This window comes from Piliocolobus tephrosceles, chromosome 4 (assembly GCF_002776525.5).
Source record: "Piliocolobus tephrosceles isolate RC106 chromosome 4, ASM277652v3, whole genome shotgun sequence".
Taxonomy (NCBI): Eukaryota; Metazoa; Chordata; class Mammalia; order Primates; family Cercopithecidae; genus Piliocolobus; species Piliocolobus tephrosceles.
Genome location: NC_045437.1, coordinates 77,800,283 through 77,827,460, shown reverse-complemented (window position 1 = coordinate 77,827,460; position 27,178 = coordinate 77,800,283). Strand labels below are relative to the sequence as shown.

At 40.5% G+C, this 27,178-nt stretch overlaps 1 protein-coding gene across 2 annotated transcripts in view; it reads right to left on the bottom strand.

Moving 5' to 3' along the window:
• The window catches only part of RASGRF2 (Ras protein specific guanine nucleotide releasing factor 2), a 273,755-nt gene that overhangs the window by 101,526 nt on the left and 145,051 nt on the right, over nt 1-27,178 (bottom strand). Inside the window, exons 13-17 of one of the 2 annotated variants that reach the window (XM_023214960.2) lie at nt 21,591-21,673; nt 16,286-16,534; nt 15,222-15,604; nt 5,240-5,365; nt 1,850-1,939 (exon numbers count right to left, since the gene is read on the bottom strand). In XM_023214960.2, coding sequence (XP_023070728.1) covers nt 1,850-1,939; nt 5,240-5,365; nt 15,222-15,604; nt 16,286-16,534; nt 21,591-21,673 — 931 coding nt within the window. The remainder of the gene's footprint in view (nt 1-1,849; nt 1,940-5,239; nt 5,366-15,221; nt 15,605-16,285; nt 16,535-21,590; nt 21,674-27,178) is intronic. The other variant, XM_023214961.2, reaches the window with a different exon arrangement.

Genomic DNA, 27,178 nt, shown 5'->3' with positions numbered 1-27,178 from the left:
GTAGTTGGGATTACAGGCGGGCACCACCACGCCCAGCTGATGTTTGTATTTTTAGTAGAGATGGGGATTCATCATGTTGGCCAGGCTGGTCTTGAACTCCTGCCCTTGGGTGATCTGCCTGCCTTGGCCTCCCAAAGTGCTAGGATTACAGGCATAAGCCACCATGCCCATCCCGAAACCACTTACAGATTTATTTCAACATAACATCCTCCTTGCACGTGAGAGAAGAGGAAAGAGATAATGAATATAATATTTATCTATTAAAATACTATGCTTTTATTTTAAGTACTTTTTCTTTACCCTGAAAATTAACTGACAGCATCTCAGAAAGAATCGTGGAGCTACTGGAAATGAATTATGAGTCAGCTAAAGCAATAGCTGCCCCCCGCATCTGCTCCCCGCACTCCACAAGCCCTCCCTCCCACCTTGCATATGCTTTTAGCATTGTACTCAATTAAAATGGAAACGTGTTCTCAGTAATTGAGTTATAAAGGGTGAAGAACTCTGTCAAACAACACAGGAGGAATAACAGCCTTCTCTGATAAAGAATTTCTCAGAGCTGTAACCCACAGACCGCCTGAATGACTCACCTGAAGGAGCGCATGCTTATTTATTTGATTATTTTTTATTGTATATGCTTACAGGGTACAATGTGATGTTTTGATGTACGTATATATTGAAGAATGGTTGAGTCAAGCTAAGTAACATCTGTTACCTCACTTACCATTTTTTTGTGGGAGAGCATCTGAAATCTACTCTCTTAACAATCTTCAAGTATGCGGTATATTTTTAACTAGTCACCATGCTGTACAACTCATCTCTAGAACTTATTCTTCCTGTGTAACTGAACCTTTTATCCTTTGACCAAACAGCTTCCCACTTCCCTTCCTCCCCACCAGCCCTTAGTAACCACCAGTCTACCTTCTACTTCTATGAGTTTGACATTTTGGATTCCGTATATAAGTGAGATCATGCAGTATCTGCCTTTCCGTGCCTGGCTTATTTCAGGTAACATAATGTCCTTCAGGTTCATCCATATTGTTGCAAATGGTGGGATTTCTTTTTTTTTTCTTTTCTTTTCTTTTTTTTGAGACGGAGTCTCGCTCTGTCACACAGGCTGGAGTGCAGTGGTGCAATCTTGGCTTAGTGCAACCTCTGCCTCCCAGGTTCAAATGATTCTCCTGCCTCAGCCTCCTGAGTAGCTAGAATTACAGACACATGACACCGTGTCCAGCTAATTTTTGCATTCTTAGTAGAGACAGGATTTCACCATATTGGCCAGGCTGGTCTTGAACTCCTGACCTCAGGTGATCCGCCTGCCTCGGCCTCCCAAAGTGCTAGGATTACCGGCGTGAGCCACTGTGCCTGGCCAAATAAGGAGGTTTCTGAAGATGCTTATTTAAAAGATAGTCTCTTCCCAGAAACACTGACTCAGAAAGAGCTAGGAATGTGCATTCTCTTATTATTATTTTATTTTGTTTTGTTTTGTTGAGATAGGGTCTCACTTTATCACCCTGGCTGGAATGCAGTGGTGTGATCACAGCTCACTCTAGCCTCAACCTCCTGACCTCAAGCGATTTTTCTGCCTCAGCTTCTTAAGTAACTGGGACTACAGGCATGCAAAGCCATGCCCAGCTAATTTTAAAAATTTTTTATAGAGATGGGGTCTCTGTGTTGCCCTGGCTAGTCTCAAATTACTGGTCTCAAGCAATCCTTCTGCTTCGGCTTCCCAAGGTCCTGGGATTCCAGTGTGAGAGCAGACGAGCGTCTCATCAAGACACTGGCAGACACGGGCCACTGACTTCATATAAATGGTCACCTATCTGTACATAGCTGCTCCCCTACTCACCTGGTGGACTCCCATGTCCTGCTGCAGCTGTGGCTATTGCAAAAGCAGAAGCCGGTGAAACAGAGCAGTGGGCATTGTCCGCCGTCTGTCCTGGTTATTTGAAAAGAAAGGAAATGGAATGGTGAGGCAAATGGATAATATTCCACAACGAAAATCATCATTTTTATTCCTGCACCGGATGAAGGACTGGGCCAAATGCCCTGTATTATCTCTGTTAATGGGCAAATAACAAGATTGCACATCAGGAATTCCACTCTGGGGCTATAACCAAGAGAAACAAAAGCATACATCTACACACAAACGTGTACGTGAATATTCATAGCAGCATTGCTCACAGTAGCCAAAAAGTAGAAACAAATGTCCACCAATTGATGAACAAATAAATACAAGGGAATATTATTCAGCCACAAAAAGGAATGAAGTTCCAATACGTGCTAGAATATGGATAAACTTGGAAGACATGCCAAGTTAAAGAATAAGCCAATCACAAAAGGTCACATATTATATGATTCCCTTTATGTTAAATGTCTAGCAGAGGCGAATCCATAGAGGGAGAAAGTAAGATTAGTGGTTGCCTAGGGCTGCTGGGGTTGGAGGGGGAATGGAGAGTGACTGCTAATGAGTATAGAATGGCTGATATGTATAGGGTTTCTTTTTGGGTGATGAAAATGTTCTAGAATTAAGTAGTGGTTATGGCTGCCTGACCTTGTGAATATATATTAAATTTAAAAAGACTGAACGATATACTTTAAAAAGGTAAATTTTATGGTATGTAAACTATATCTTAATAAAAAAAAATTCTTAAAAAAGATACCACATCATGTTACTGAGATTTCCTTCTGATAGAATTTCCTTCTCAGAACACCCTTAACAGTACGGATGGTTTAAATGTGGCCCTTTTAAAATCAAAAGGATTATTGAGCAACCTTGCAGTCCCTTTCACTCCTCGGACTGTACACACAGCGTTTGGCAGTGCTGGTGCCACGCTCGCTGCTTCTCCTCGCTCAGGCTTTTAGTGAAAACAGTCCACTGTGATTTTGACCTGAAGGGCTTTTATTAGTTTGGCCCTAATGTTTCACAACCATGCCTAAAATAAATACACACATGAGAGGGGAAGCAAAGAGCCGCTTAATGTGCCCAAGCACAAACGCATAAAACAGCTCTACCTTCTCTTTCCACAATAGCCTTATTGCATTTTGGAACAAGGTGGCAAGTAGACAGACGCACAGGCAAAATTTCAGCTAGATAGAAATATGTGATGCTGTCCTCATTTGGGTCCTCCATATTATCACAGGTTTCAGCCTCCTTCCTATGTTTCTGTGTCTCTATGATTTAGTCGTATCAGGGAAGAAATAAAGGATTTGGCTTAGTTAATCCACAAACAAGATGAGGATTTCCAAGTAATCCTTATGTGAATTAAAAATTTTATATGTGAATATAAACATATGAAGAGAGAATATAAAGTAGACTTCTAATAATTGTAACACCTTAAACAGCATTTAACTCTTGCCTTGGTAGAGCCTTACTTCCATAGGTTTTGGTCCCAAACTCTTCCAGGTTACAATGAAGTCAAAGGGGTCTGTCCTATGTGGCAATGGTCAAGGACGTTGCCAAGACCTGGACTGACCAAAGCTCTAAGAAGAATAGAGAGATCTGGCTAATTCCATAGTAGTACCACGACAAGCCAGGAAAGTCTAATTTGTCACCTTCATTTACCAGAAACACCCAAATGGCAGGGTAACCCATAACTGACCTAGAGCCTGAAAGTCCCAAGTGCTAATATCCATGAAGGCAGATCTCTAACAACAGCCAGACTCAGACCCTCCTAGTTGCTCTCAGAGCTCATGGCAATGACAACAGCTTCTACCAAGTTGCCAAGGCCACCGATAACCATTTGGAGCCATGTACTTTATCTTTTGCTAAAATGCCCTATTCGAAGCATGCCTGTGAGAGTCAAAAATGCCTCCACAGGCTGGGCGCAGTGGCTCATGCCTGTAATCTCAACACTTTGAGAGGCCGAGGAGGGTGAATCACCTGAGGTCAGGAATTTGAGACCAGCCTTGCCAACAAAGTGAAAACCCGTCTCTACTAAAATTACAAAAACTGCTGGGCGTGGTGGCACACGGCTATAATCCTAGCTACTCAGGAGCCTGAGGCAGGAGAATCACTTGAACCCGGGAAGCGGAGGTTTCAGTGAGTCGAGATTGCGCCACTGCACTCCAGCCTGGGCGACAGAGTGAGACTCTGTCTTGGGAAAAAAAAAAAAAAAGCCTTTTCATTTGGGTTACTTGGGGTGAATCTGGTTTCATAATTGTGTAATTTTCTGTTCTGACTTGAAATAATTGGCTTAAGAAGAGAAAAGCAAACATTTGAAAACAACTGTTATTTGGATATATTTATTTGAGCAGCAGGGAAAATGAGAGATAATTAAAATATTTCTACCTTTTGTCCTGATTATTTTTTCCTCCAATTAGAGGACATTTATTGTGCTCTCAAACAAATTATGGAGTAATGCTTTACAATTTTATTAACTATATATCAAAATACATACGCCAGTTTCTGCCACTAGCAAGAATGATGACTGGGGTACCCTGTGCCTGGACCTTATTTTAGATGAAATAATATTATTAACAAGGTCTCCCCAAATTGTGATGCCCAGATGAGTTCACTCACATAGACTACATTGGGACTCATGGTAATATATCAGAAACTGGGAACATTTTGGTAAACCCAGCACTGAGACTCTTCAGCTAGCTAACATCTAAAGAAGAGTCTTTTGATTCACGTTACTCCTCACAAAATGCAATGCAATGATGGAACTAAACAAATATTGGTTAGACTAATGACATCTTCTCTAATCATTTTATTTTTCCACCACTTGGTCCTACAGTAACGTTACGGTCATCCCTTGTTACCTGTCGGGTATTGCTTCTAGGATCTCCCTCAGATACCAAAATCCATGGATGCTTAAGTCCCTGATATAAAATCGTGTCATATTTGAATATAATCTATGCGTCTCTTCCTGTATATTTTAAATCACCAGTAGATTATTTATAATAACTAACACAATGGAAATGCTATGTAAATAGCTGTCATACTATAATGTTTACGGAATAATGACAAGCAAAAAAAGTATGTACATGGTCAGTACAGAAGCTTTATTCTTCTGCCAAATATTTTTGATGGGTGGTTGGTTGAATTCGCAGATAGGAAACCCACAGATGTGGAACCTACGGATACAAAGGGCCGACTATATTTGCTCCCAATTAATTTTCAATAAGTGAGACTAAAAAAATTATTTTGGCAGTGAAACAATCAGGCAAAGGAAAGGTTCAGAAGCTAGAAATCATTTTTCACGTTTCTATTTCTGAGTCCCTCTTGAGATCTTACCTCCAGGCTGGCGATAGCGGAGGTGCCGGGGAGTTGAGGGGGATCTGCAAGGTGAAAGTTCTGTGGTGTCCGCTGCAGGGGAGCTTTCCACTCCTGCTCGGTCCGCCGGTGCAGACTCTAGGACTGCTGCTTGAAAACATCATGAATTTTAACAATTAGGCCATAATTCAAGAGCTTCTTGTCAGTATCATGCATGGAAACAAAAGTTCATTACAGATAATAAGCATTTCATTAATGGGCTTTAATATGAAATCAAGTCAAGTGCTGATGACACTAAATCTAAATAAAGATCTTCTCTAACCCTGTCTTGACCCTGTTGGGCCTGGCTGACCCCGGCCAGCCCCTTCTGTTGAATGCAGCAGCAGATGGTAAAACAAACAGGGGTATGTGGTGGATCCCCTGCCCTTCCAAATGTTTTTGCTTTCTCGGAGTGGGGAAAGATGACTTTTTCAGGTTAAAAATCAGATTAGGATTACAAACCGGAACTTCATAAGTTCTTTGCCTGTGTTGTCCCCTAAACCAAAGAAAGTTTGAATCTCTATCAATGTGGCCCTCACCAGGGATCTCCGGGGGCTCCCAGGGATCTAAAGCTATGTTGTTCAAAATGACAGCACTACCCAAACGTGGCTATGTAAATTTATATTAACTAAAGTTAAATTATCATTTTGGCTTCCCACTTGCACTAGCCACATTTTGAGTGCTCAATAGCCACATGTGGCTAGTGGCTATGGTATCGAACAGCCCAGATATAGAGTATTTCTATCCTCCCAGAAAATTCTACTGGGTATCTCTGAGCTAGAGCTACAGATCAGCAGGAGGCAAGTGAAAACTTTTAAAATGAACCATTGGGAGGGTTTAAGGTTATTTGAGCTTCTTTGCTGCAGCTAACATCCCAAGAATAACACAGACATCATTTTAGGGTCACTGTTAGGCCATTACTAATGATGTTTCTACACCTCTTCCACTGATTTATTAAGCAGGTAAGACTACAACTTTGTGTATGTGCTTTCAGAGAAAAATATCACAAAAATGTAATAAATTTCCAACGATTCTTCCATTCTCCTTGGGTTTTTCATTAATTCCCACTGATAAAAGCTTAGTGTCACCTCCACTAATTGTACATTAATCCTGTCAGCAGAACTACTTTGTTTTGCCATTCCATTCAAGATTTCACTCAACAAACTTTCAAAAACTCCTAATGACTTCATATAAAGCCATTTTTATACTTGCATGTGACTTATCCGCTTAGAAATATGGCCACAATTTTGCTTTTTTAAACACAAAGGGGCCAGGGAAAGGAAGTGGTTAGAATCTTTCCCTGAATGACATAATTACAGTAAAGCTGGCAACGATGCAAGATGCAGACAAAAAAAAATCAGTGCTTAGCTGTCGGTTTTATTATTTTCTAAATAACTCCCCCAAAATTCAGTAATGGAAGGCATCTGCTCTATAAGAATGAGCAGAATATCAAATACACGTCCTTGATCTGATTCAACCATTCAGTCATCTCAGGAAAATGAGAAAATCATTAGACAGCAATTACATTGAACCCAGGAAATTTCCCAGTGAGAAAGCTGGACAGAACCTGACTGTGCTGACGAGTTGATGGGTGCAGCACACCAACATGGCACAAGTATACATCTGTAACAAACCTGCACGTTATGCACATGTACCCTAGAACTTAAAGTATAATAATAATAATAATAAAAATAATAATAAATAATTTTTAAAAAATAAAAAAGAAAGAACAGGAAAGCAAAGAAGAATCCTGTAAGCTAACAGGCACCTACAGAGAGAAGAAACCATGCCAGCATTGGGGGCTGAGGGGAGAATTCCTTCTGGCATATTCACTTTTGATCAGGCTCCTTGCAAACAGCTTTGCCTGCAGGACGAGTGGGCAGATGTGGCTCAAAACAAATGCTAAAATCGGGAGCACTTTCAGCCCACAGGCAGGCAATTTTCAAACTAAGAACACAGAAACAGACACCAGTTGCTGTGGGCTGTGCAGCAACACTTAGGTGGCTAAGTTGCACAGCCATGGTCTAAGTGAACACTGAGGGGGTAATGGGGTCTGAATACAGTGAGCGACCCTTTGGCTCGCCTTTCTTGCCCGCTGTTGGTTTGTTTTTTGTTGAGAACCCATCACTGGGTGGAATCTGGATATCTGAGTCTGGCTGATATTTGTGTTTTGTAGAAGTACCTGGGGTTGAAGAAGATAGAAACTACCTGGTAATAAGAAGGGAGGGTACTAGTGAATGTTGGATGAGCCTGGAGCAGATGTAGGGACTGAGTCAGAGGGAAATTAAATTGAACTAATTTTTCCCTAAGTTCATTGCCTCACTCATTTTAAAGGATATTTCCTATTTCGCTTCTTTCTCCTCACATTGTTTGACGTTCTCCTGCCAGGAAATATTGCAAGGCTGGCATTATCATTGCAATGACAATAAAAATGGACAAAGGTCGCAAGCGCTTTTCAAAAAATATGCTCTGAAATGAATAGCTGAATGGCAGTGACAGAGATCTATGGCATCAGTAGGGACCTAATTGGCAAAACTGATATTATACAATTCAATGGTGTGGGGTTGTATTCTTAAGTGAAAAGCAAAAAATGTGTAAGTTCTTGGCACAGGATTCGTATTTAAGTTTGCCAACTGTTTTAAGTGTTAACATTATGTGAGGCACATGCAAACATCTTTCAAATTAAAGATGGGTCAATGTCTCCTTTTTCTTTGTCAACTCAAATTTTTAAGACTAGACAGCAGGGTTACCACAGCAGCACTCTTGGCTCTTACAGACATCATACAGACATCATACACACACACACACACACACACACACACACACACAGAACTTTCAGACTCATGCTGAAGTAGTGTTCATCAAGGACTTTCCTAAAATTATTAATGACCAGTAGTGCCCATACACCAATCCAAAAACAAACAAACACACAAAACCCCACAACTGAGTCTGTAATTTCTTTGTTTCACTTACTCAGAAAAATGCAAAGAGCTACCTCAACCCGAGACTTAATTCTAAACTTTCTACCCAGAGTGTTTCCTTTGTAAGGATCCACAAGATAAATTGTTCTCAGTCTCAAGAACCAGCAAGAATGTACCTGCACAACCAATCTATTCCTAGCCTTCAATATGGATCACATTAATTGATTATATTCCTGTCTTTACTCTGTCAGCAGAGGAGCTTGGAACCACAGTCAGGGAACTCTAGGAATTGCAGAAGACCACACAGTATTCATTTTTTCAGTAATCATACACTTGGCTACACACAACTTATTCCTTTTCCCCCATTGCCTGATTTCCTTACCTATTTTATTTTTTTGGATTTTTGAGACAGGGTCTTACTCTGTGACCCAGGCTGGAATACAGTGGCATGATCAGAGCTCACTGCAGCCTTGACCTCTTAGGCTCAAGTGATCCTACTGCTTCAGCCTCCTGAGTAACTGGGACCACAGGTGCACACAGCCACACCTGGCTATTTTTTTTTAATTTTTATTTTTAGTAGAGACAAGGTCTCACTACATTGCCCAGGCTGGTCTCGAATTCCTAGGCTCAAGCGATCCTTCCACCTCGGCCTCCCAAAATCTGGGATTACAGGTGTGAACCACCATGTCCAGCTACCTATTTCATTTTTAAGGGTAGTTGTACCCTGTGTCTCTCTGAATGACCACCTTAAATATTTTTAAGTATAAGATGGGAAATAAATGCATTAAAAAGAAATTAGAGGACAGCTATAGAAAGGGGAAAGAAATCAAGATGCAAAGAAGTGGCTTAATGGAAGGATTAAGGGAGGGGTCAGGGTAAAATGAGAGCTAAGGGGGATGCATTAGGCAGTGAATGTGACTAAGAAGCCCAGGGAACAGAGGAGCTGACAGCTCTGGAGTAAAGGTTGGCTCTACGGGCTTCACCGAGTGCCATGGGCCCCTCCTAGATACAATCTTGGACTTTCTCCATTACCCAGAGTGGAAAGACCTCAGTATTTAACTATGACCTGGAACTCTAAAATGATATTTCTAACCTATGAACCATATGGATAAATTAACTGATAAAAATATCACACTAAATCACTTGTTTTGGGGAAATCCAGTGAGAAGCAGAGGCATGAAGCCTTCAGCTTAATTCTCTAATATGAGAAAGAGCCTAATATTTCTGCCATACTGTTATTCACAGGTCCTCTCCATCTGCTGGCCCCAGGCCATGAATGATCAGTGCTGCCACATGACAAAGCTCTCCAGCAGCCACTGGCTGTGTCCACATGATCCCACTCTGTCCAATATCTGTACTGACAGGTCTTTGAAGTCTGTGTCAGTGTCCTTCCCTAAGAGCTTGATCCAGCTTTTTCTCATTTATCTTGGTCTCCCCATGCTATGATTTGATATGTCCCCTAAAGCTCATATGTTGGAAACTCAAAACTCCAATGCAACAGTGTTGAGAGGTGAGACCTCTAAGAGGTGGTTACATCAAGAGTACCCTGCACTCATGAATGAATGAATGCCTTTATCTTGGGAATAGAATAAGTTTGGCCTACTTCACTCTCTTTCCTACCCATGTGATGCTTTCCACTATATTATAATGCAGCAAGAAGGCCCTCACCAGATGCCAGCCTCTAGAACTGTGAGAGATACATTTCTGTTCATTATAAATTACCTAGTCTCAGGTAGCACAAAACAAAGACAGAAAATTAGTACTGAGAAGTGAGGTTGCTGCTATAACGAATACCTGAAACTGTGGAAGTGGCTTTGGAACTGGGTAATGGTCAGATGCTGGAAGAGTCTGAAGGAATGGGCTAGAAAAAGCCTGTATTGCCATGAATGGAGTGTTAAGGACAATGCCATTAATAGTCAGCACTCAGAAGAAGAGAAGAGCTTTCAAGAGTTTGAATCTGGTAAGAGATTACTTAGGTGGTCATGAATGATCGAATGTTAGTAGAAATATGAATAGTAAAGGCAATTCTGGTGAGGTATCACATAGAAACGGGAAACAAGGTGTTGAAAACTGGCATAAAAGCCATCTTTGTTACAAAGTAGCAAATAACTTGAGTGAACTGTGTTGATGCCCAAGGGCTTTATGGAAGGCAGAACTTCAGAGTGATGAACTAGGATACCTGGTGGAAGAAATTTATAAGCAAAATATTAAGAAGCTGCATGGCTACTTTTAAACAAGAGGAAAGAAATGGTTTAAAGGCAGAATTTATAATTAAAAGGGAAACAGAGCAGAAAGACTTGGAAAATTTGCAGCTCAGCCATGTAAACAGTGAAAAGGCATTTTTGGGAGTATAAACCAAGGCTGTGGCCAAGTGACCGTTTGCTAAAAAGATTGGTACTAAAGAGAGTATGGCTAAAAGAGAGCCAGGTGCTATTCATTAAGACAATGGGAGAAAGACTCCAAAGGCACTTCAGAGATCTTTCAGACAAGCTAGGACCTTGAGGGCCAGGTTTGCAGAGAGGAGTCTAAGGGACCACAGCATTTGCTGCCCAGGGCTGCTCCCCGCATTCCTGTGCAGTGCTCCTTGGCCACACTAGCTGTGGCCCAGCCAAACCCAGGTGCAACTTGGGCCACCGCACCAGAGGGTGCACATGGAAAACACTGGTGGCATCCATGTTGTGCTAATTCTGCAGGTGCACAGAATGCACAAGCTGTGAAGGCATAGCTTCCGTCACCTAGATTTCAAAGGATGCTACAGACAGCCTAGGGTCCCAGGCAGAGACCTATTGCAGGGATGGACACACTGAAGAGAGTCCTCACTGGAGACTCTCATGGCCTAGTGAAGCCATGAGAGTGAGGCCATTGCAGAAATCCTAGAACTGCCAGCATGCAACACCAGCCTGAGAGAGCTGCAGACAAGAGGCTCTAATCTATGAGAGCTGAAATGTGGGCTGAGCCCAGAAAAGCCATGGGATTGGGCCTGCCTGAGGCTTTGGGCACTTAACCCCACTCCAGTATACCCAGGAGGCAGCACATTGAGTGAAAGATTATTCTGGAGTCCTAAGATTTAATGTCTGCCCCATTGGGTTTTGGACTTACTTGAGGCATGTTATTCCTTTCTTCTTGCCTATTTTTCCCTTTCGCTATGGTAATGTCTATCTTATCCCTGTCCCACCACCATATTACAGCTGGAAGGGAATTTGCCTCAACGATGAATCATGTCTTGAGTCTCACCCATATCTGATTCACATAAGTCTCTGGACTTTGGACTTATCAGTTGATGCCAGAACAAGTTAAAACTTTGGGGGCTATTGGGATGGAATGAATGTATTTTGCATGTGAGGAGGACATAAATTTTGGGGAAAAGGGACTGAACGTTATAGTTTGAATGTTTCCCCCAAAGTTCCTATGTTGAAAACTTAATTCCCAGTGAAACAGTGTTGAGAGGTAGGACCTCTAAGAGGTAATTATGTCATGAGGCCTGTACACACATAAATGGATTAATGCGATTATTGCAGTAGTGGGTTCCTTATAACAGCATAAGTTTGGCCCCCTTTCCTCTCTTTCACGTCTATGTGTTGCCTTCCACCATGTTATGACAGAGCAAGAAGGGCCTCATAAGATGTCAGCACCTTGATCTTGAACTTCCCAACCTCCAGAATTGTGAGAAACAGATTTATGTTCATGTATAATTATCTAGTTTCAGATATTTTGCTATAACAGCACAAAACAGAGTAAGATACCCCAATCTAACTTTTTTCCAGCTTATTATTCCAGGGGAAAAAAACTATTGATTTCTGCTTCGTCCTAGACAGTAGCTAAAGCAGCTTTCATGGTAAGATATTGGATCACCACCTTGAAGACTAAAACTAGGGAAGCTGGTGATCGAAGTGGAACATTCCCTGCACAACAAGTTAAAGTGGAACACTTAATCATGGTGATATCAAAGAGATGTTTGCACACCATATTCATTGCACCATAATGCAAATAGCCAAGAGGTGGAAGCAACCAAAATGTCTACTGATGGATAAATGCACAAAGAAAATGTAGTATCCGCATGCTGCCGTTTCCTATTATTCAGCCTATTAAAAAAGGAAATTCTATCACATGCTATCACATGGTTGAATCTTGAGGACATTACATTAAGTGAATTAAGCCATTCAAAAAAGGACAAATATTGAATGATTCCACATATAAGAGGTACTTAAACTTAAAGTAGTCAAATTTGTAGAGATAGAAACTAAAAAGCTAGTTGCCAGGGGCCGGGGGAGAAGAAAATGGGGTATTATACAATGATTATAGAGTTGCAGCACGATGAAAAAGTTATAGAGATCTGTCGTTCAACAATACTATTGAGCTATACACTTAAAGATGGTTAGAATGGTAAGAAGAAGAAGGAGAAGAAAGATTCTCAAGGAGAGTTGTTGTTTTGAAGTTTACTCAGTGCTAGAGAGCCCTAAGAGGACTACTAACAAGGTCTGCTCTACGGGGCTGCCCATGCTGTCAAAACAGGACAAAGCCTGTGCCTTCAGAAGCAGTGATGCCTCTTGCTTGCAGAAATGGCATTCACTGGCTGGGTACGGTGGCTCACACCTGTAATCCCAGCACTTTGATAGGCTGAGGTGGGTGGAACGGCTGAGGTGGGTGGAACAGCTGAGGTCAGAAGTTCAAGACCAGCCTGGCCAACATGGTGAAAGCCCATCTCTACTAAAAATACTAAAATTAGCCAGGTGTGATGGTGCGTGCCTGTAGTCCCAGCTACTTGGGAGGCTAAGGCAGGAGAATAGCTTGAACCCGGGAGGCAGAGGTTGCAGTGGGCCAAGATTGTGCCACTGCACTCCAGCCTGGGAGACAGAGTAAGACTCCATCTCAACAACAACAAAAAAAAAACAACAACAAAAAAGAAATGGCACTCACCACTAGTGATTACCACCACACCTTTACTTACATATTCTCTTTGCCCAGAAGTTCTCCCATCTCCTCTTTCCAAACCACATATCTTTTGGCTCATGTGAAAGACACTTCTTGATTCTGCTCAACCAGATGTGATCTCCCTGCTCTTCAGCTTCCAAAGCACTCTATCTACATCTCTTATACCACCTGCCCATATAGTTATGTTGTGTCTCTATTATCCACATCACTAGAGTACGATGGTGAAGGTGCTATTTACCACTGTGGACTCTAGCGCGCACGGTATCCTGCACAGAGAAGAGGTTCACTCAGTGACTCTTGAAGAGACTTTACTGTATCCTCATCCCAGCCGGAGAAGCAATCAAACCACAGCCTCCAAGCCACTAGTGTTGGACACTGAAATATTTGTTCCTAAAGCTTTCCTAACTCAAAATAAATAAATAAATAAAGAGAGAGAGAGAGAGAGAGAATCTCAACTTATCTCCAGATTTTTCATCTCCTATCTACCACAGTGCAATAAAGACGGTGAAAAAACTTGCCATGATCTGAAAGCTCCTGTACTTCCCATACCCTATGCCCCATTCCAGTCATTCCGTCCACAGGGTTTCCCAAGTACTGGGGCTGGGTGCAACCCTGAATGCACTTGTCAGCTTTTGCGCTGCCTCATTATTTCTGAGAAGAATCCGTCATAATTTTGCTTAAGCTTGTTGTTCTAATGACTTTTTAATTATCTTCTCCCTTTCCTCCTCCATAGTTGCTAACTTGTCAATTTAAAGACTTTAAAAGAGTGCAACTTTTGATGATGACAACCACTCCAGTTAAAATTCCATTAACTACTTCACTTAGGGAGCTTACTTAAATGATCTGAGCTAGAAGCACCAAGAAGCTTCAAGCAGGCAGAAAGGCAAGCATCTGTGTATCCACCTGGGCAATCCACCTTGAAATTTGAACACTTTGTCTGATTTATTGCCCAATTTTTATTATATTATCAATAAATCAGTTATTATACAGTTTTTTTAAAGCTGTTTGTAATTTCTCTGTGAATCATTTTTATTTTCATTACAGAAACACTGGACTTTAAAGGCAACAGGAATCACCTCTTTCAACCCTATACTGTACCAGGCTGAAGAGCTAAAGTGATGGAGAGAGGACCCTCATTCAGTTCACTGTATATTTTATTTCATTCATTCATTTAACCAAAATTTACTACTTGTCAGGCACTGGCCAAGACACTGAGGGTACAGAGGTGAGTAAGATAGACTGCTAATCTCATGGAGCTTACATGGCAAAAGTGGCCAAGTAGAGGAAAGAACGAGTGCAAGGACCCTGGGGCAGGAAAGACCAACATATTTCTGACACAAAGAGGAAATCAATATGACTAGTGGATGAGGGAGCGTGGCAGGAGCAGGGGCTGGAGAGGGAGACAGGATCCATGTCTCACAGACCTGAAGGCCCTGGCAGGGAGAATATACTTTATTCTAAGTGTGACAGGAAGTCAGTAGAGAATTGAAGCCAGAAAGTCTATGATCTAATCAACATTTTTTAAAAAATTATTTTGGCTACGTCACGAGCAATTAACACTGTCTCCAATTTGATTTCTCCCCTATACCTCTGCTATAACATGGAGCACTGTCCTCATAACTAAACTAAAAAAGCCATCGTGGTACTTCCAGCCTAGCTCATCCTCAGCAGAGAAAGGCTGGAGGTACACAGGTACCTAAGGCAAACAATGGAGGAGGAGAAGGCTCTGCAGCCTGAGCTCACAGGTGAGAGGACCCACAACCTCCCGGTGTGCAAAGCACCATGCTAGGCTCTTTAGCCAACCAGTCTTAACCAAAGTCCAAGAACTCTCTAGCAGTAGCATTCAGATATGCTATTCTTCCACAGACAACTGACCACAATAAGCCTTTTTACTACGGGGGCATAAGGACAACTAATCTTGCTTTCTGTTCCAGAAGGGCCAGAGGAATCTACAGGAATTTTCTCTTCTAACTCATCACTGAGCTCATTCTACTTTCTATGCAGAAGTATTAAAGTTGTAAAGAAAGGGAAGCAGGGTTCCAAAAGGAAGGGTGAGGAGGCAGGTGGCCAGCAAATGTGGGGTGTAATTATGCAAATGTGCTAGATAATACCTTTTTGAATACTTCGTTTTAGCTTGTTACACAGATCCACGCGCGGGTTATCAACATTCTCTTCTACTGATCCCGGGCTTTGCTCTGGAGAAGAGAGGCCTCTGCTGAGATCCAGTGGTATTTGACCAGTATGTGGCGGTGGAGAGGCAGCAGGGCTCTGGGTCGTGGTGGTGGGACTGCTGGAAGTCGTCAGGTCCAATGCTCCGATCTTTGAGTTCAAGGGAGAAGTCAAAGACAGCTTTCTGGCCCTCACTGGGGAAGATGTTCTCGACACAGCCAGTGGTGGTGGGGAAGAGAATTTGCGACACAGACGTGGGGATTTTCCATCCACCAAATGTTCACCTCTGTTGTTCTGGCTGGTAGCAAAAAACAATTCCAATGACCTTAAAATAAGAGCAAAAGTGGCTAAGAGATTGTAGCCAAGTGACATTAATTCCCAGATGTCATTCAAGAACATGTTCCCTTCATTTATAGGCCACAATCTCATTGCACTTCTATCGCTGGACTTTCCTTAATCTAAATGCTACGTGTATACCCTCCACCTGCCAAAGAAGCACAGACACTTATTAGCCATCGTCTAATCCCTTGCTACTAAACTGTGGTGCAAACACCAGCATTGGGATCTCTGGGGAGCTTGTTAGACATTCAGAACTCAGGCTCCACGCCGGGCCTGCTGAATCAGAGCCGGCAATTTAACAAGACACCCTCCCCCCACCACATGCAAGCTGATTCTTATGCATATTAAAGTTTTAAAATCATAATTGTCAAAAAAAAAAAAAAAAAAAGAAAGAAAGAAAAGGAAAAAGAAAAGCCGAAAGCCGTGGAGTTCATTTCCAAATAATCATAGAGCAAGCAAAGGCCAATTGGAGATTCCAGGTTTTCAACTTTGTGCCTGGGGAACTCTGTGTGACCTTTACATATGGCCTTCTGCTGGAGGGGCATGGTACTTTCAGAAGCAAGCTGGTACACCCTAGGATCTGCTTTGCAGAGCTGGCTGGCATGGTGACTCCGGAACGAAGAGGGCCATATGCTAATGACAGGCAAATCTCTAGCGACAGGTGTACCTGACGGGGATGGAGGTGAAAGGCCTCTTGTATATGTCAGAGAGTTTCCCCAGCACCACAGCGGCAGTAGTGAAAATACGATAGGTGTGCAGAAAGGTGTTGAGGAAATCGATACTAAGAAACCGCAAGTCTGTCAGTCGTTCCAAGAGGCGCTCCACGCTGGCATAACGGATCTGGGGCACTTTGCAGGAGTTGAGTGTTTTACTGAAGCAAATGTCAGTGTCGTCTTTATGAAGGCGGGCATCAGACCTACGTGCAAAGGCAGGAACATGATGGTAAAACCAGGAGGAGGCTTTCCCCTCGGCCACTGAGTATTTCAGCATTTGTTATCACACACTCAGGAGTGGGCTTCTCACTGCATTTGATAGGAGAGAGATGATTGCACAGTTGTCCCTCAGTATCCTTGGGAGATTGGTGCCTTGGTCCCCCCACCATATTAAAATCCACAGACGCTCAAGTCCCTGATATGAAATGGTATAGTATTTCCAAATAACCTATGCACAACCTCTTGTATACTTTAAGTCATCTCTAGATTACAACACTTAAAACAATGTGAATATTATATAAAATGCTGTTATCCTGTATTTCAAAATTTGTATTTTTTTTTATTGCTGAATAGCTATTTTTTGTTTTTCTTTCTTCCAAATATTTTGGATCTGCAGTTGACTGGCAGGTAGAGGGCTGATTGTGTATGTCTATATGACATACATACATATCAGCATAGGCAGGGTTATGAAAACATCAAGTTTATTATAATTTAGGGAAGCCAGAATTAATAATGGAGGAGGTAAATAATAATTTGTCTCACTTTGTGGATTCCTTCTCTCAAATTCAGTCATGTTTTATTAGGAAGATGAAGCCAAAGGCCCTCTTTAGGAGCCGGGGAAAGCATTGCTTATGCCCTTAAAGCAAAATATCAAAAGTGTGCATAGAAAGTATTGGGTGATACCTCCCACAACAGGGGAACACAGATATCACTGCTATATCTGCAGTTATGTCTTTTCCCTGACTTCTAATTTTGCACATTTGTGCTTTCCTCCCTTTCTTTTTTTTATTAAACTGATGGATATAGGGTTAGGTATTTTGCTCTCTAGAATCAGCTCTTTTTATTTATCCCTTCTACTGTTTTTTAGATTGTATTAATGTCTGTTCTTATTTCCTTCCTACACTTTCCTACAGTTTAGTCTCTCGTTCTTTTTCTAAGCTCTTGATTTGAGTGCCTAATTTGTTTATTTCATTCTTCCTGGCTTATTAATGCCTTTTAAGGATATCTATTTTCTGAATACTGTTTAATCCACAAGTTTCAAGTGTGATATGTTATGTTTTTATTATGTTTTCAAAATTCTGTGGTATTAAAAATGTCTTCACTTAAAAAAAGGTAATGGGTGAAGGATATTCTCCTGAATAGCACCGACCACTGCCACCCTGCAATCCACTGCTTTTGTCATTCTGTCAAACCTCCCATCTGGCTGCCCCAACCCCTCACCTTCAGACCATTGCACTGGCAGCTTCTCCAAGTGGACAACGAGGACTGCCAGTAGCCTTCACTTCCCCTTCTGAGACTACTTGTTTGCCTTCACTGCAGCATTTCAGAACAGGCGATCAATGAAGTCCTGAATTTCACCACTCGATTAAAGGATCTGCTATAGGGTCAGTGACGTTCAGTGAGCCAATTGCTTGCTAAGAATCCATTGGCTGAGAATCAGTTGGAGTGCCCTTAATTAGCCCTTTCAGTGCTTTGAGGGATTTGAAATTATATATTTATTTTATTTCGGATAAAAAGGTATCAATTGCTTTCTTAGCTTGCTCTTAGAAACGTCCCAGCCCAAAGTACGCTCAGTGCAGGTGGAAGTACTTCATCTGCAAGCCTGAAAGAGCATTTTCAAGGAGCAGCTTCCCCCTGCCAAGGAATTGACTGGGGTGGCCCGTTAGCTTGAGTTACATTACTGATCTTGAAATGCCCAAATGCATCTTTTGAGATTCTTGAAAATAACAAGGCACTTTCTTCCACTCACTATGTGTCCCTCAACCAACTTTATTTTTCTGGTTCTTAATTTGCTCATGCATAAAAAGATCTCAGAACATTTTGTGAATACATCAGCCTGTCCAGAAGATGGCTGAGCTAGATAATCACTTGTTATCCCATCATTTTCCACCAAAAAAATCACTATTTTCTAAGAAAGTTGAGATCAAATATTATTAAAAGAAAGTCATAGTTTACATACCCTATAAAGGGATATTTTCACCTAATAAGCGTCATGATTTTCACATTCTATTCGTAGTTTTGAGCTTTGCATCCTTTGACTATAATTAGCTTATTTGAAACACTAGGACAAAAAATGTGTTGAAGCCAGCATGAAATTAAAATAAAACTGACTAATTACACTACTTTCCTTCAAAATCATGATTACATTTTCATTTTAAGTAAAGAAATTAAATATTATGAAATTATTTAGTTTTCTTTTATTACATGAGTAGAATCTTACTTTATTTCCTAAGAGACTCTCAAGAAAAATATAATACATTACTGAAGTCTCCTATGATAACAGCAACTCCTCTTTGGTAAACACAAGAACAATCTTGAGAGATCAAACCCATACCATCTATTATAATTGGTAAGTTTTAAAAGGAAGTGAGTGCTTACAAAGTGATGCCCTGTTAGTAACAAGACACAGTTATAATAGGATAATTTTTTTTAACTCTGAGAAATGTTGAGTTTTTTCTTCATGGTTTATAGATAGGGAAATAGATACATAGGGAGGAATATAAACTTCGGGGTAGAATAGAGCCATCAGAAGGAACAGAGATTGCAAAATCTCTTTCCTCTGATTGAGGATAATCAGGCTCAGTAAGGCTGGGAAAAAATAGTAGTATATATATAAAACTTCACTCTGCCTTGGGAATAAAACTGGTGTATTATAGATATGTTGGATTTAATAGAAAATCTTTACAGTCCAAGATACAGGTTTCTGTCCTAACAGGAGAACAATTCCAACTCATTAAGTGTCACCTCTGTGCACCCAAAGGCAGAAAAGTCCTGGTCTGTATGCAAGTGGTTACACAAATGAGATTGGACATGGACACTAGTAAACTGCCATGGTGGGGGATAAAAGATGCATTTGGGTGCCAGCAACAACCGATCAGGCACAAAACTGAAGTCTTCATTCATATTAATTTAATTTTTTTTTTTTAATGGAGTCTCACACTGTTGCCCAGGCTGGAGTGCAATGGCGTGATCTTGGGTCAGTGCAACCTCTGCCTCCCGGGTTCATGTAATTCTCCTGCCTTAGCCTCCTGAGTAGCTGGGATTATAGGCACCCACCACCAAGCGTGGCTATTTTTTTTTTTTTTTTTTTTTTTGTATTTTTTAGTAGAGATGGGGTTTCACTATGTTGGCCAGGATGGTCTCAAACTCCTGACCTCATGATCCGCCTGCCTCAGCCTCCCAAAGTGCTGGGATTACAGGCGTAAGCCACCGTGCCTGGCCAGTATTAATTTTTAATGTCAACAAAATGTATGTGTAGTGGGCATACAGCTGCCCTAGAGTTCAGTGGCTTAGAACTTGTCTGCACTTTCTCACTTTCACATTCTAATTCCAAAGCAGGTGGACTTTCATGGTTGTCTAACTGCCAAGAAAGTACTTTCAAATACAATGAAAATAATATATATCCTTTTGGAAAATATCAAAATTAAAATTCTGTGGTAGAAAATTAATAAGAAAACTCTAACCCAATGATGTGAATTCAAAAATTAAGTCATAGCTTGGACTTTTTGACTTAACATTTTACATTTATTATTTATCTTAACATCATAACATTTTAACTAACCTCGTTTCAAGTATTATACTGAATTCAAAACCTAGAAAATTGAATGTAAAATGAATTTTGCCCTAGAATTTAAAATGGCCCTACCCAAAATATTTTTAAATTTGACTAGTAATGTAAAACACTATCATCCTTTTATCATTTATATTTTTCTGTAGCATTGATTGCACCAGTATTATGTACTCTGCCTTCATGTGATATAATAGTAAGTTTTAAAACTTGTCCCATTGGGATGATGCTAACTGTAGTTAATATCTGTCAGAATAGGAAAGTCTTCCTTCTAAAGTTAATGTTATTTATTGCTTCAGCATAAACAGTTCAAACTTCAAAATATCCACAGAAAACACCATACAAGACAAACTTTTTTTTAGTTTCAAGTAACTTATTTTATAACATAGCACTGCTTTTAAAAATATATTTTACTCTTAGAATTTGGAATGAAAATAACCAAGAAAATGAGAGTAATGAAAAATGTGGTTAGCTTCAAAATACTCCCAAGACAATTTCTGAATTTGAAAACAAAAAAGTATATGGAGACAAAATCATGAATACAGACAGCTCTAGCACACAGTTACTGATAACTTTTCATTTTAAACCTGAGCTTCCCTAGTGGAAAATTGTAAGATTTACTTTGTTAAAAACAGCTAGAGCAGGATGGCAGCCCTAGGCAAATAGCCTCTGGGGCAAAGCATAAATAGGCAGTGGGTAGACAGCAAAGCCACTTGATTCATGTTATCTAAATGTAAACATATCTGAATGGCCAAATCTGGATAATATGATTCATACCCAATGGGAGGATTCATACCCAATGGGGCAGCCACACCTTGGTCCACCCTCTGAACTTGGCACATCTGGGTGTCACTATTAGTAGTAGTAGTAGTAGTAATTATTATTTGACATGGAATTTTGCTCTTGTTGCCCAGGCTGGAGTGCAGTGGTGTGATCTCGACTCACTGCAACCTCTGCCTCCTGGGTTCAAGTGATTCTCCTGCCTCAGTTTCCCGAGTAGCTGGGATTATAGGCGCCTGCCACCACGCCAGGCTAATTTTTTGTATTTTTAGTAGAGATTGGGTTTCACCATGTTGGCTAGGCTGACCAGGCTGTTCTCAAACTCCTCAACTCAGGTGATCCACCCACCTCGGCCTCCGAAGTGCTGGGATTACAGGCATGAGCCACTGCACCTGGCCTACTATTTTAAATTTTATATTCAACTTGAACATCTTAGGATTTTGTCCTGAGTGAAGATATATGTAACAGTATAAAAAACAATTTTTCTATGCTATGAGTTAGTAAACTGTGAATGTGAAAAATCATTTTGATAGTCTTATTTATAATGGAATCATGAATCACTGTGTTCCTGTCAAGAAACATATTCTCAATAAGAAGCAGAATTCTATGGATGCAGTATTTTATTCAAGGTTTTACATGCTCTGCCAATTTAATCTTGATTAAAATGTAAAGGAAAGGATTCTCACACTTACTTAATCATATGTGGCACAGTGACTTTGGAATTCTCTTCAAACACTATAGTCATTAAACCATTACATCGTATATTGTCCACACACTGTGAAATAAAAAGTTGACAATTACAACCCACATGAAAGTCTAGGCAGGTCATATATTCCCACAATTGTTTATAGCCAAAAGAATCAATTCAATTTCTCTCTCTCTCTCTCTCTCTCTCTCTCTCTCTCTCTCTCTCACACACACACACACACACACACACACACACACACACACACACACACACGGAGCAGGTAAATATTACACACTGATGAATAGCTTCAGTATTCAGATACTAAAACTGTACCAACTAAATGCCTGACAAATACCTGAGGACAGAGACAACAGCTGTATTTTCCCTGAATGTATTTCCCAAGAATTCTGACCACAGCGTCACTTTGTCACAATTCTTTGGCAGCTCCAACACTACTTGAGAGGTGACTGGGACCTGACCATCATCGCTCTTGCTATATTCATTTTCTGCAACCAGGGGGTGGTATGGAGTAGTCAGATTAGAAATAGTGGCTTCCTAGGATGGAATTCATCTTCTATCTCACTAGTAAGCTCTGCCTCTGCTTCTTAGGTATTCTTTCCAATAAATTCCCCCATTTTACTAGTACCTCTGGCAGCCCCTGTTGATACTAAGGCTGTTTGGTGAAGGGACCATGTGTAATTTCTCCTGTCTCTGGCATGCTTAAAGCCATGTATCATCTTTTTCTCTTTTCCAAGGGAGAGTTCAGGAAGCTGTGCTAATTTTCTCTGCCTTCATTATTTAATCTATGCCTTATCAATTTAAATTTTCCCTCTGCAATTATTTTGGGTTAGAGAAGAATTTATTTTGAATTATACATATTTCCTTTGAACAAAACAGGAAAATGAAAAAAATATAATCAATTTTTAAAATAAAAAGTTGCTTCTAGTCCCTATGATACTATACAGTGCTTTGTGGCTATAATTAAATAGTGCAGTGAAGCTGATTGCAATGTGATCTCACATAGGTCCTGAACTCAGGGTCTACCCTAAACACCAGTGTTCTAATAAAAGAGTGAATATGAAGGTAAGAAACTTTAGATCACTGGAATTCTGACTATTCAGTCTACTTAGTATTTCAGCCATGTTCATACTTGTTTTTCCTTAAAAATTTGTTTTCCTCACATCTTATGCCATTACTTCAACTACAAAGCACAAAGGATGCCACCTGTGGGAAGAAAGTAGAATATTTTTAAGTTCCCCTTCAATATATTTCCTTAAGCTACAGCATCTGGAAGTAATTTGGAGTTATATTTTTATATAAATAATTATGATCATCGATCATAAATTTGGCCATTTTTGCTTATATGTGAATTTATGCTCTACCTTATCCCACAAGTGGATTACAAAAACACATATAATAAGACAAAGTTAAGATAAGTGAGAAAATCAGAGGAGATTTAGATAAAGGATGGCAAACAATAAGACGAAGCCTGAAATGAAGCCACCACACATACTTTATGTTGAGAGCACTTGCCAGAAGTGGGCCTCAAAATTAGCAGGGCTATGGAGTAGTCAACTCAAAGAGGGTCTCAGTGTTAGCTACGAAATTCACACTTGAGTAGAAGGTCAATTAATCCTAGTCTAGGACCAGACAGGACAATTATCTCATGGGTTCTCATCAAGAGAAATATTGAATAATGTAGTGAACAATGTCCTCAACAATATCTTATTATTATTATTATTTTTTAGAGACACTCTCATTCTGTTGCCTAGGCTGGAATGCAGTGACACAATCATAGCTCACTGTAACCTCAAATTCCTAGGATCGAGTGATCCTCCTGCCTCAGCCTCCTGAGTAGTTGGGATTACAGGTGTGTGCTACCACACTGAGATTTCTTTTGTTTTGTTTTGTTTTTAAATGTAGGGACAGGTTCGTGCTATGTTACCCAGGCTGGCCTTGAACTCCTGGGCTCAAGCAGTCCTCCCATCTTCGCCTCCCAAAATGCTGGGATTACAGGTGTGAGCCACCTGTATTGTTGAGCCACAAGATATTGTTGCACCTGGCCAACAATATCTTTAAATAACTACAAGTTTTGGCAAACTGTTTTGTATAAACAGTTGAAAAGTACAATTCCAAACATACAACCCTGTGGTAGACCCCAAAGAATGTGACCCAGAGGCCCATCCTTCCTCTGCTGGTCTGGTTGCAAGCAGAGGTTTCACACTCTCTAGAAAAGAGCACGGGCTGCTCTTCTTCACACTGAAGAGATGCTGCTTCTCTTATCCTAGTTAATGTAAGTCTTGAGCATCAGGAAGTTGGAAACAGTATTTTCCCACAAATCCTGAAACTGCTGCATCCTGTGTGTCCAGTTATGTAGAGTCAGTGTTTCAATCAGCAAGTCAAGCTGCTAGTAAGTGGGGTATCTTCTTGTGCCCGAAGAAAGGCCACATTGCCTCTCTATGGGAAAGCTCTCAGTCAGGGCCTGATGAAAATACACATCAAGGGCCCTGTTTCAAAGTGGGGGACGTACATGGAAGAATGAAGAGATGGGGATGGCTGGTGCATGTATTCATAATGAAGAAAGTAAGAGAGAGGACAGAGAAATCAGTTGGAGGCAGGCTACGGAGAAGGGAGTCCTGAATTTTAATTTTATCCTATGGGCAGATGGGAAGCTAATGAGGGTTTCTAAGCAGCTCCCTTATGCTGAAAGATCTAAACTGACTTCATGGTGGTATTCATTCAATGAAAAAGAGGTGAGAATGAATGGAGACCCAAGGGATGATCGGAATATTGAGTCTGTAATTGAAATGATTCATACCTCCCCTGAGGCAGACTGTGGGAATGAAGAGAAAAGGGTGGACATAAATATTTTGAAGAAAGGAATAACAACAATTGATGAATTACTGAATAAAAGCAAGAGAAAAAAACAAGGTAAAATCAAAGATGGCCATGGTTATAAGGCAATTTTAAACTTTCTGATGCAAATATATTTAAAAGTAATAAAACATAGCCAAATGTCTTTCCAATCACCCAGAGTTTAAACAAAGTTAAACAGTCAATGTTTTGAATTCTCAAGAGCACCAAGAAGGCGCATTGATTACATGGCATTGGGATTTTACTAAATGTCTGTCTTACAACTGCATTTATCAAGTACTTACTATGTGAAGACACCGGGCTAAGTACTGGGAAATGAGGACAAAGAGAAGAAAAGTAATATATGAAAGAGCTTTGAAGATGAGTAAGGCAAGCCACTTCAAACTCACTTTCCTAATCCCGATGGGGACAAAATTGATTAACATCATCCCTGTTCTTCCCAAGCTATGTGGCAGGGTCGGGGGGTGGGGTAATGAGGAAAAGGATTGGATGGGGAGAGGGGTTGCACACTGACAAAGGTAAGTGCTCCTTCACCCAGCGACCTTTCTAGCTATTCCTTAGACTTCTTTTCACTCTCAGTGTTTCTGAATCACAACAAGGAAGCCCCTTGGGGAACCAACACAGAAAGTGGGAAAGTAGACATGGTGTTTGGTGAGACCTGTGGGAAATGAACAATGTTCCTTCGATTTCCTTCAATATTCTAAGCAAATAACATAGTTACTGAGACGACAGCCTTAGAATGACTACACCATCAAGAACAGAGGTGAGGTAATGGGGAGACCACTTAAACTCAGGCCAGAGCTCCTACACAGCTTCAGAGACAACCACCCTATTTAAGTGGAGCCCAGACAAGGTGGGGACGGGCACTGGAGGTGGCCAGAGTCACAGACCTGGGTCATAAAGAAGCATCTCTGTCTCGTCCTGGACAGGGGGTCAGAAGGCAGAGATTTAACTCGTTTCTTAGGGATTCATAGTCCAAACCCCTGGGGAATACAGGAATTGGGTCTGAAAATCCAGGAAATGTACCACTGGAGATGAGTTCAAAGGGCTTGTCATCCTACCTGCACCAACAGTCAGAGAATGGAAGGGTAGAGCTACCTGGCAGCCCAGCAAAGCTACAGGATACCCACAATCACAGTATCTTAAGATGCAGTTTCCTGGGGGCTGACTTTGTCTACTTCCCTCCTCTTAGAAACCAGAAGGGAAGCAGCTTTTGCTTTTTGAAAGAGGGAACCAAGAGGAAGGGGGTCTCAAGACCAATCTGCCCAGTTCACTTGCCCAGGAAACTCTACAGGGTTGAAAGTAGTAGGGAAGACAGTCAGCTTCCATAGTCCACAACAGAAGCCATGATGTGTGACCCAAGTGCCAAGGAGTGAGAGATGAGCCCACTCCAGGGAGCTGAAATAGAACTTTTTCTCCTGTTCCCAACATAAGAAGCAAGTGCTTTCCCCTCCTTCATCCTTCATCTATGGTGCCAATCCAGAGTTTAGCTGTGTGTCTCTTCTGTTTTCCAGGATCTGGAAAGGTTTTGTGGAGAAAAACAGAAGAGACACACTGAGACATTTTTTGATCAGCTACAGTGTTACATATAAACAGCTTAGTCAGAATACTTCATAAAATTTGAGAGAGAAAAAATAAAATAAATCTGGCTTTTCGTACCTAATATGAATACACAGAGTACTACTTTGGCTGGAGTAATATTTAACTTGAAAAACCATGTATTTATACAAAAGAGAATTGGAAAGGGGAAATAATACATTAAAAATTATCACAAAAAAGATGAAAAGTGAAGGGTGAAGAATTTTATTACGATTAAGCTATTTATTTTTTAAATAAATTATTCATCTACGAAATAGGAAAGAAGAGGCCTTCATTTTTTTCTCCTCTCTCTCTCTTCACAAATATAGGAATTTATAGTTTGAAATTTAGGAGATATAGGCAAAAAAGAATATAGACTTTTATTTTTCATCTTAATGTTTTTATTTTTTATTATGAAATAATTCAAATATATGTAAAAGAATGAGCCATCCACATACCAGCCACTAGACTTAACTAATATTAACACTTTCCCATATTTTCTATAGATCATTATTTTTCTGTAAAGGATATAAAACACTATAAACATAGTTAAATCCTCCTCTTTTTTTCCATTCCAATAGGCTCTTTCTACTCTAGAAGCAATGACTATCTTGAAGCTGATGGATATCCACTTGTCCTTCTTTCATTCCTTGTTTCTTATTTTACTATATATTTGTGTATCTGCCCATCATAAAGTACAATATTATTTGCATTTAAATTTTTTATATAGATGCTTGTATTTTTCTCACACAACATTGCTTTTAAGATTTGTTCATATTGATATGCATAGTTCGTTCATTCATATTAACTGCTATATATCCCACTATATAAACATAAATTACAGTTTAGTTGATCTCATATATGTACACATTTAAAAAGTTTTCATTTTCTGCTATAACAAAGATACAGTGACTATTACAAATTTCTCCTTGTGAAAAAGGTTTTTCCTATCTTTTAATTTTTTTTTTTTTTTTTTTTTTGAGGCAGAGTCTCGCTCTTTTGCCTGGGCTGGAGTGCAGTGGCCGGATCTCAGCTCACTGCAAGCTCCACCTCCCGGGTTTACGCCATTCTCCAGCCTCAGCCTCCCGAGTAGCTGGGACTACAGGCGCCCGCCAACTCACCCGGCTAGTTTTTTGTATT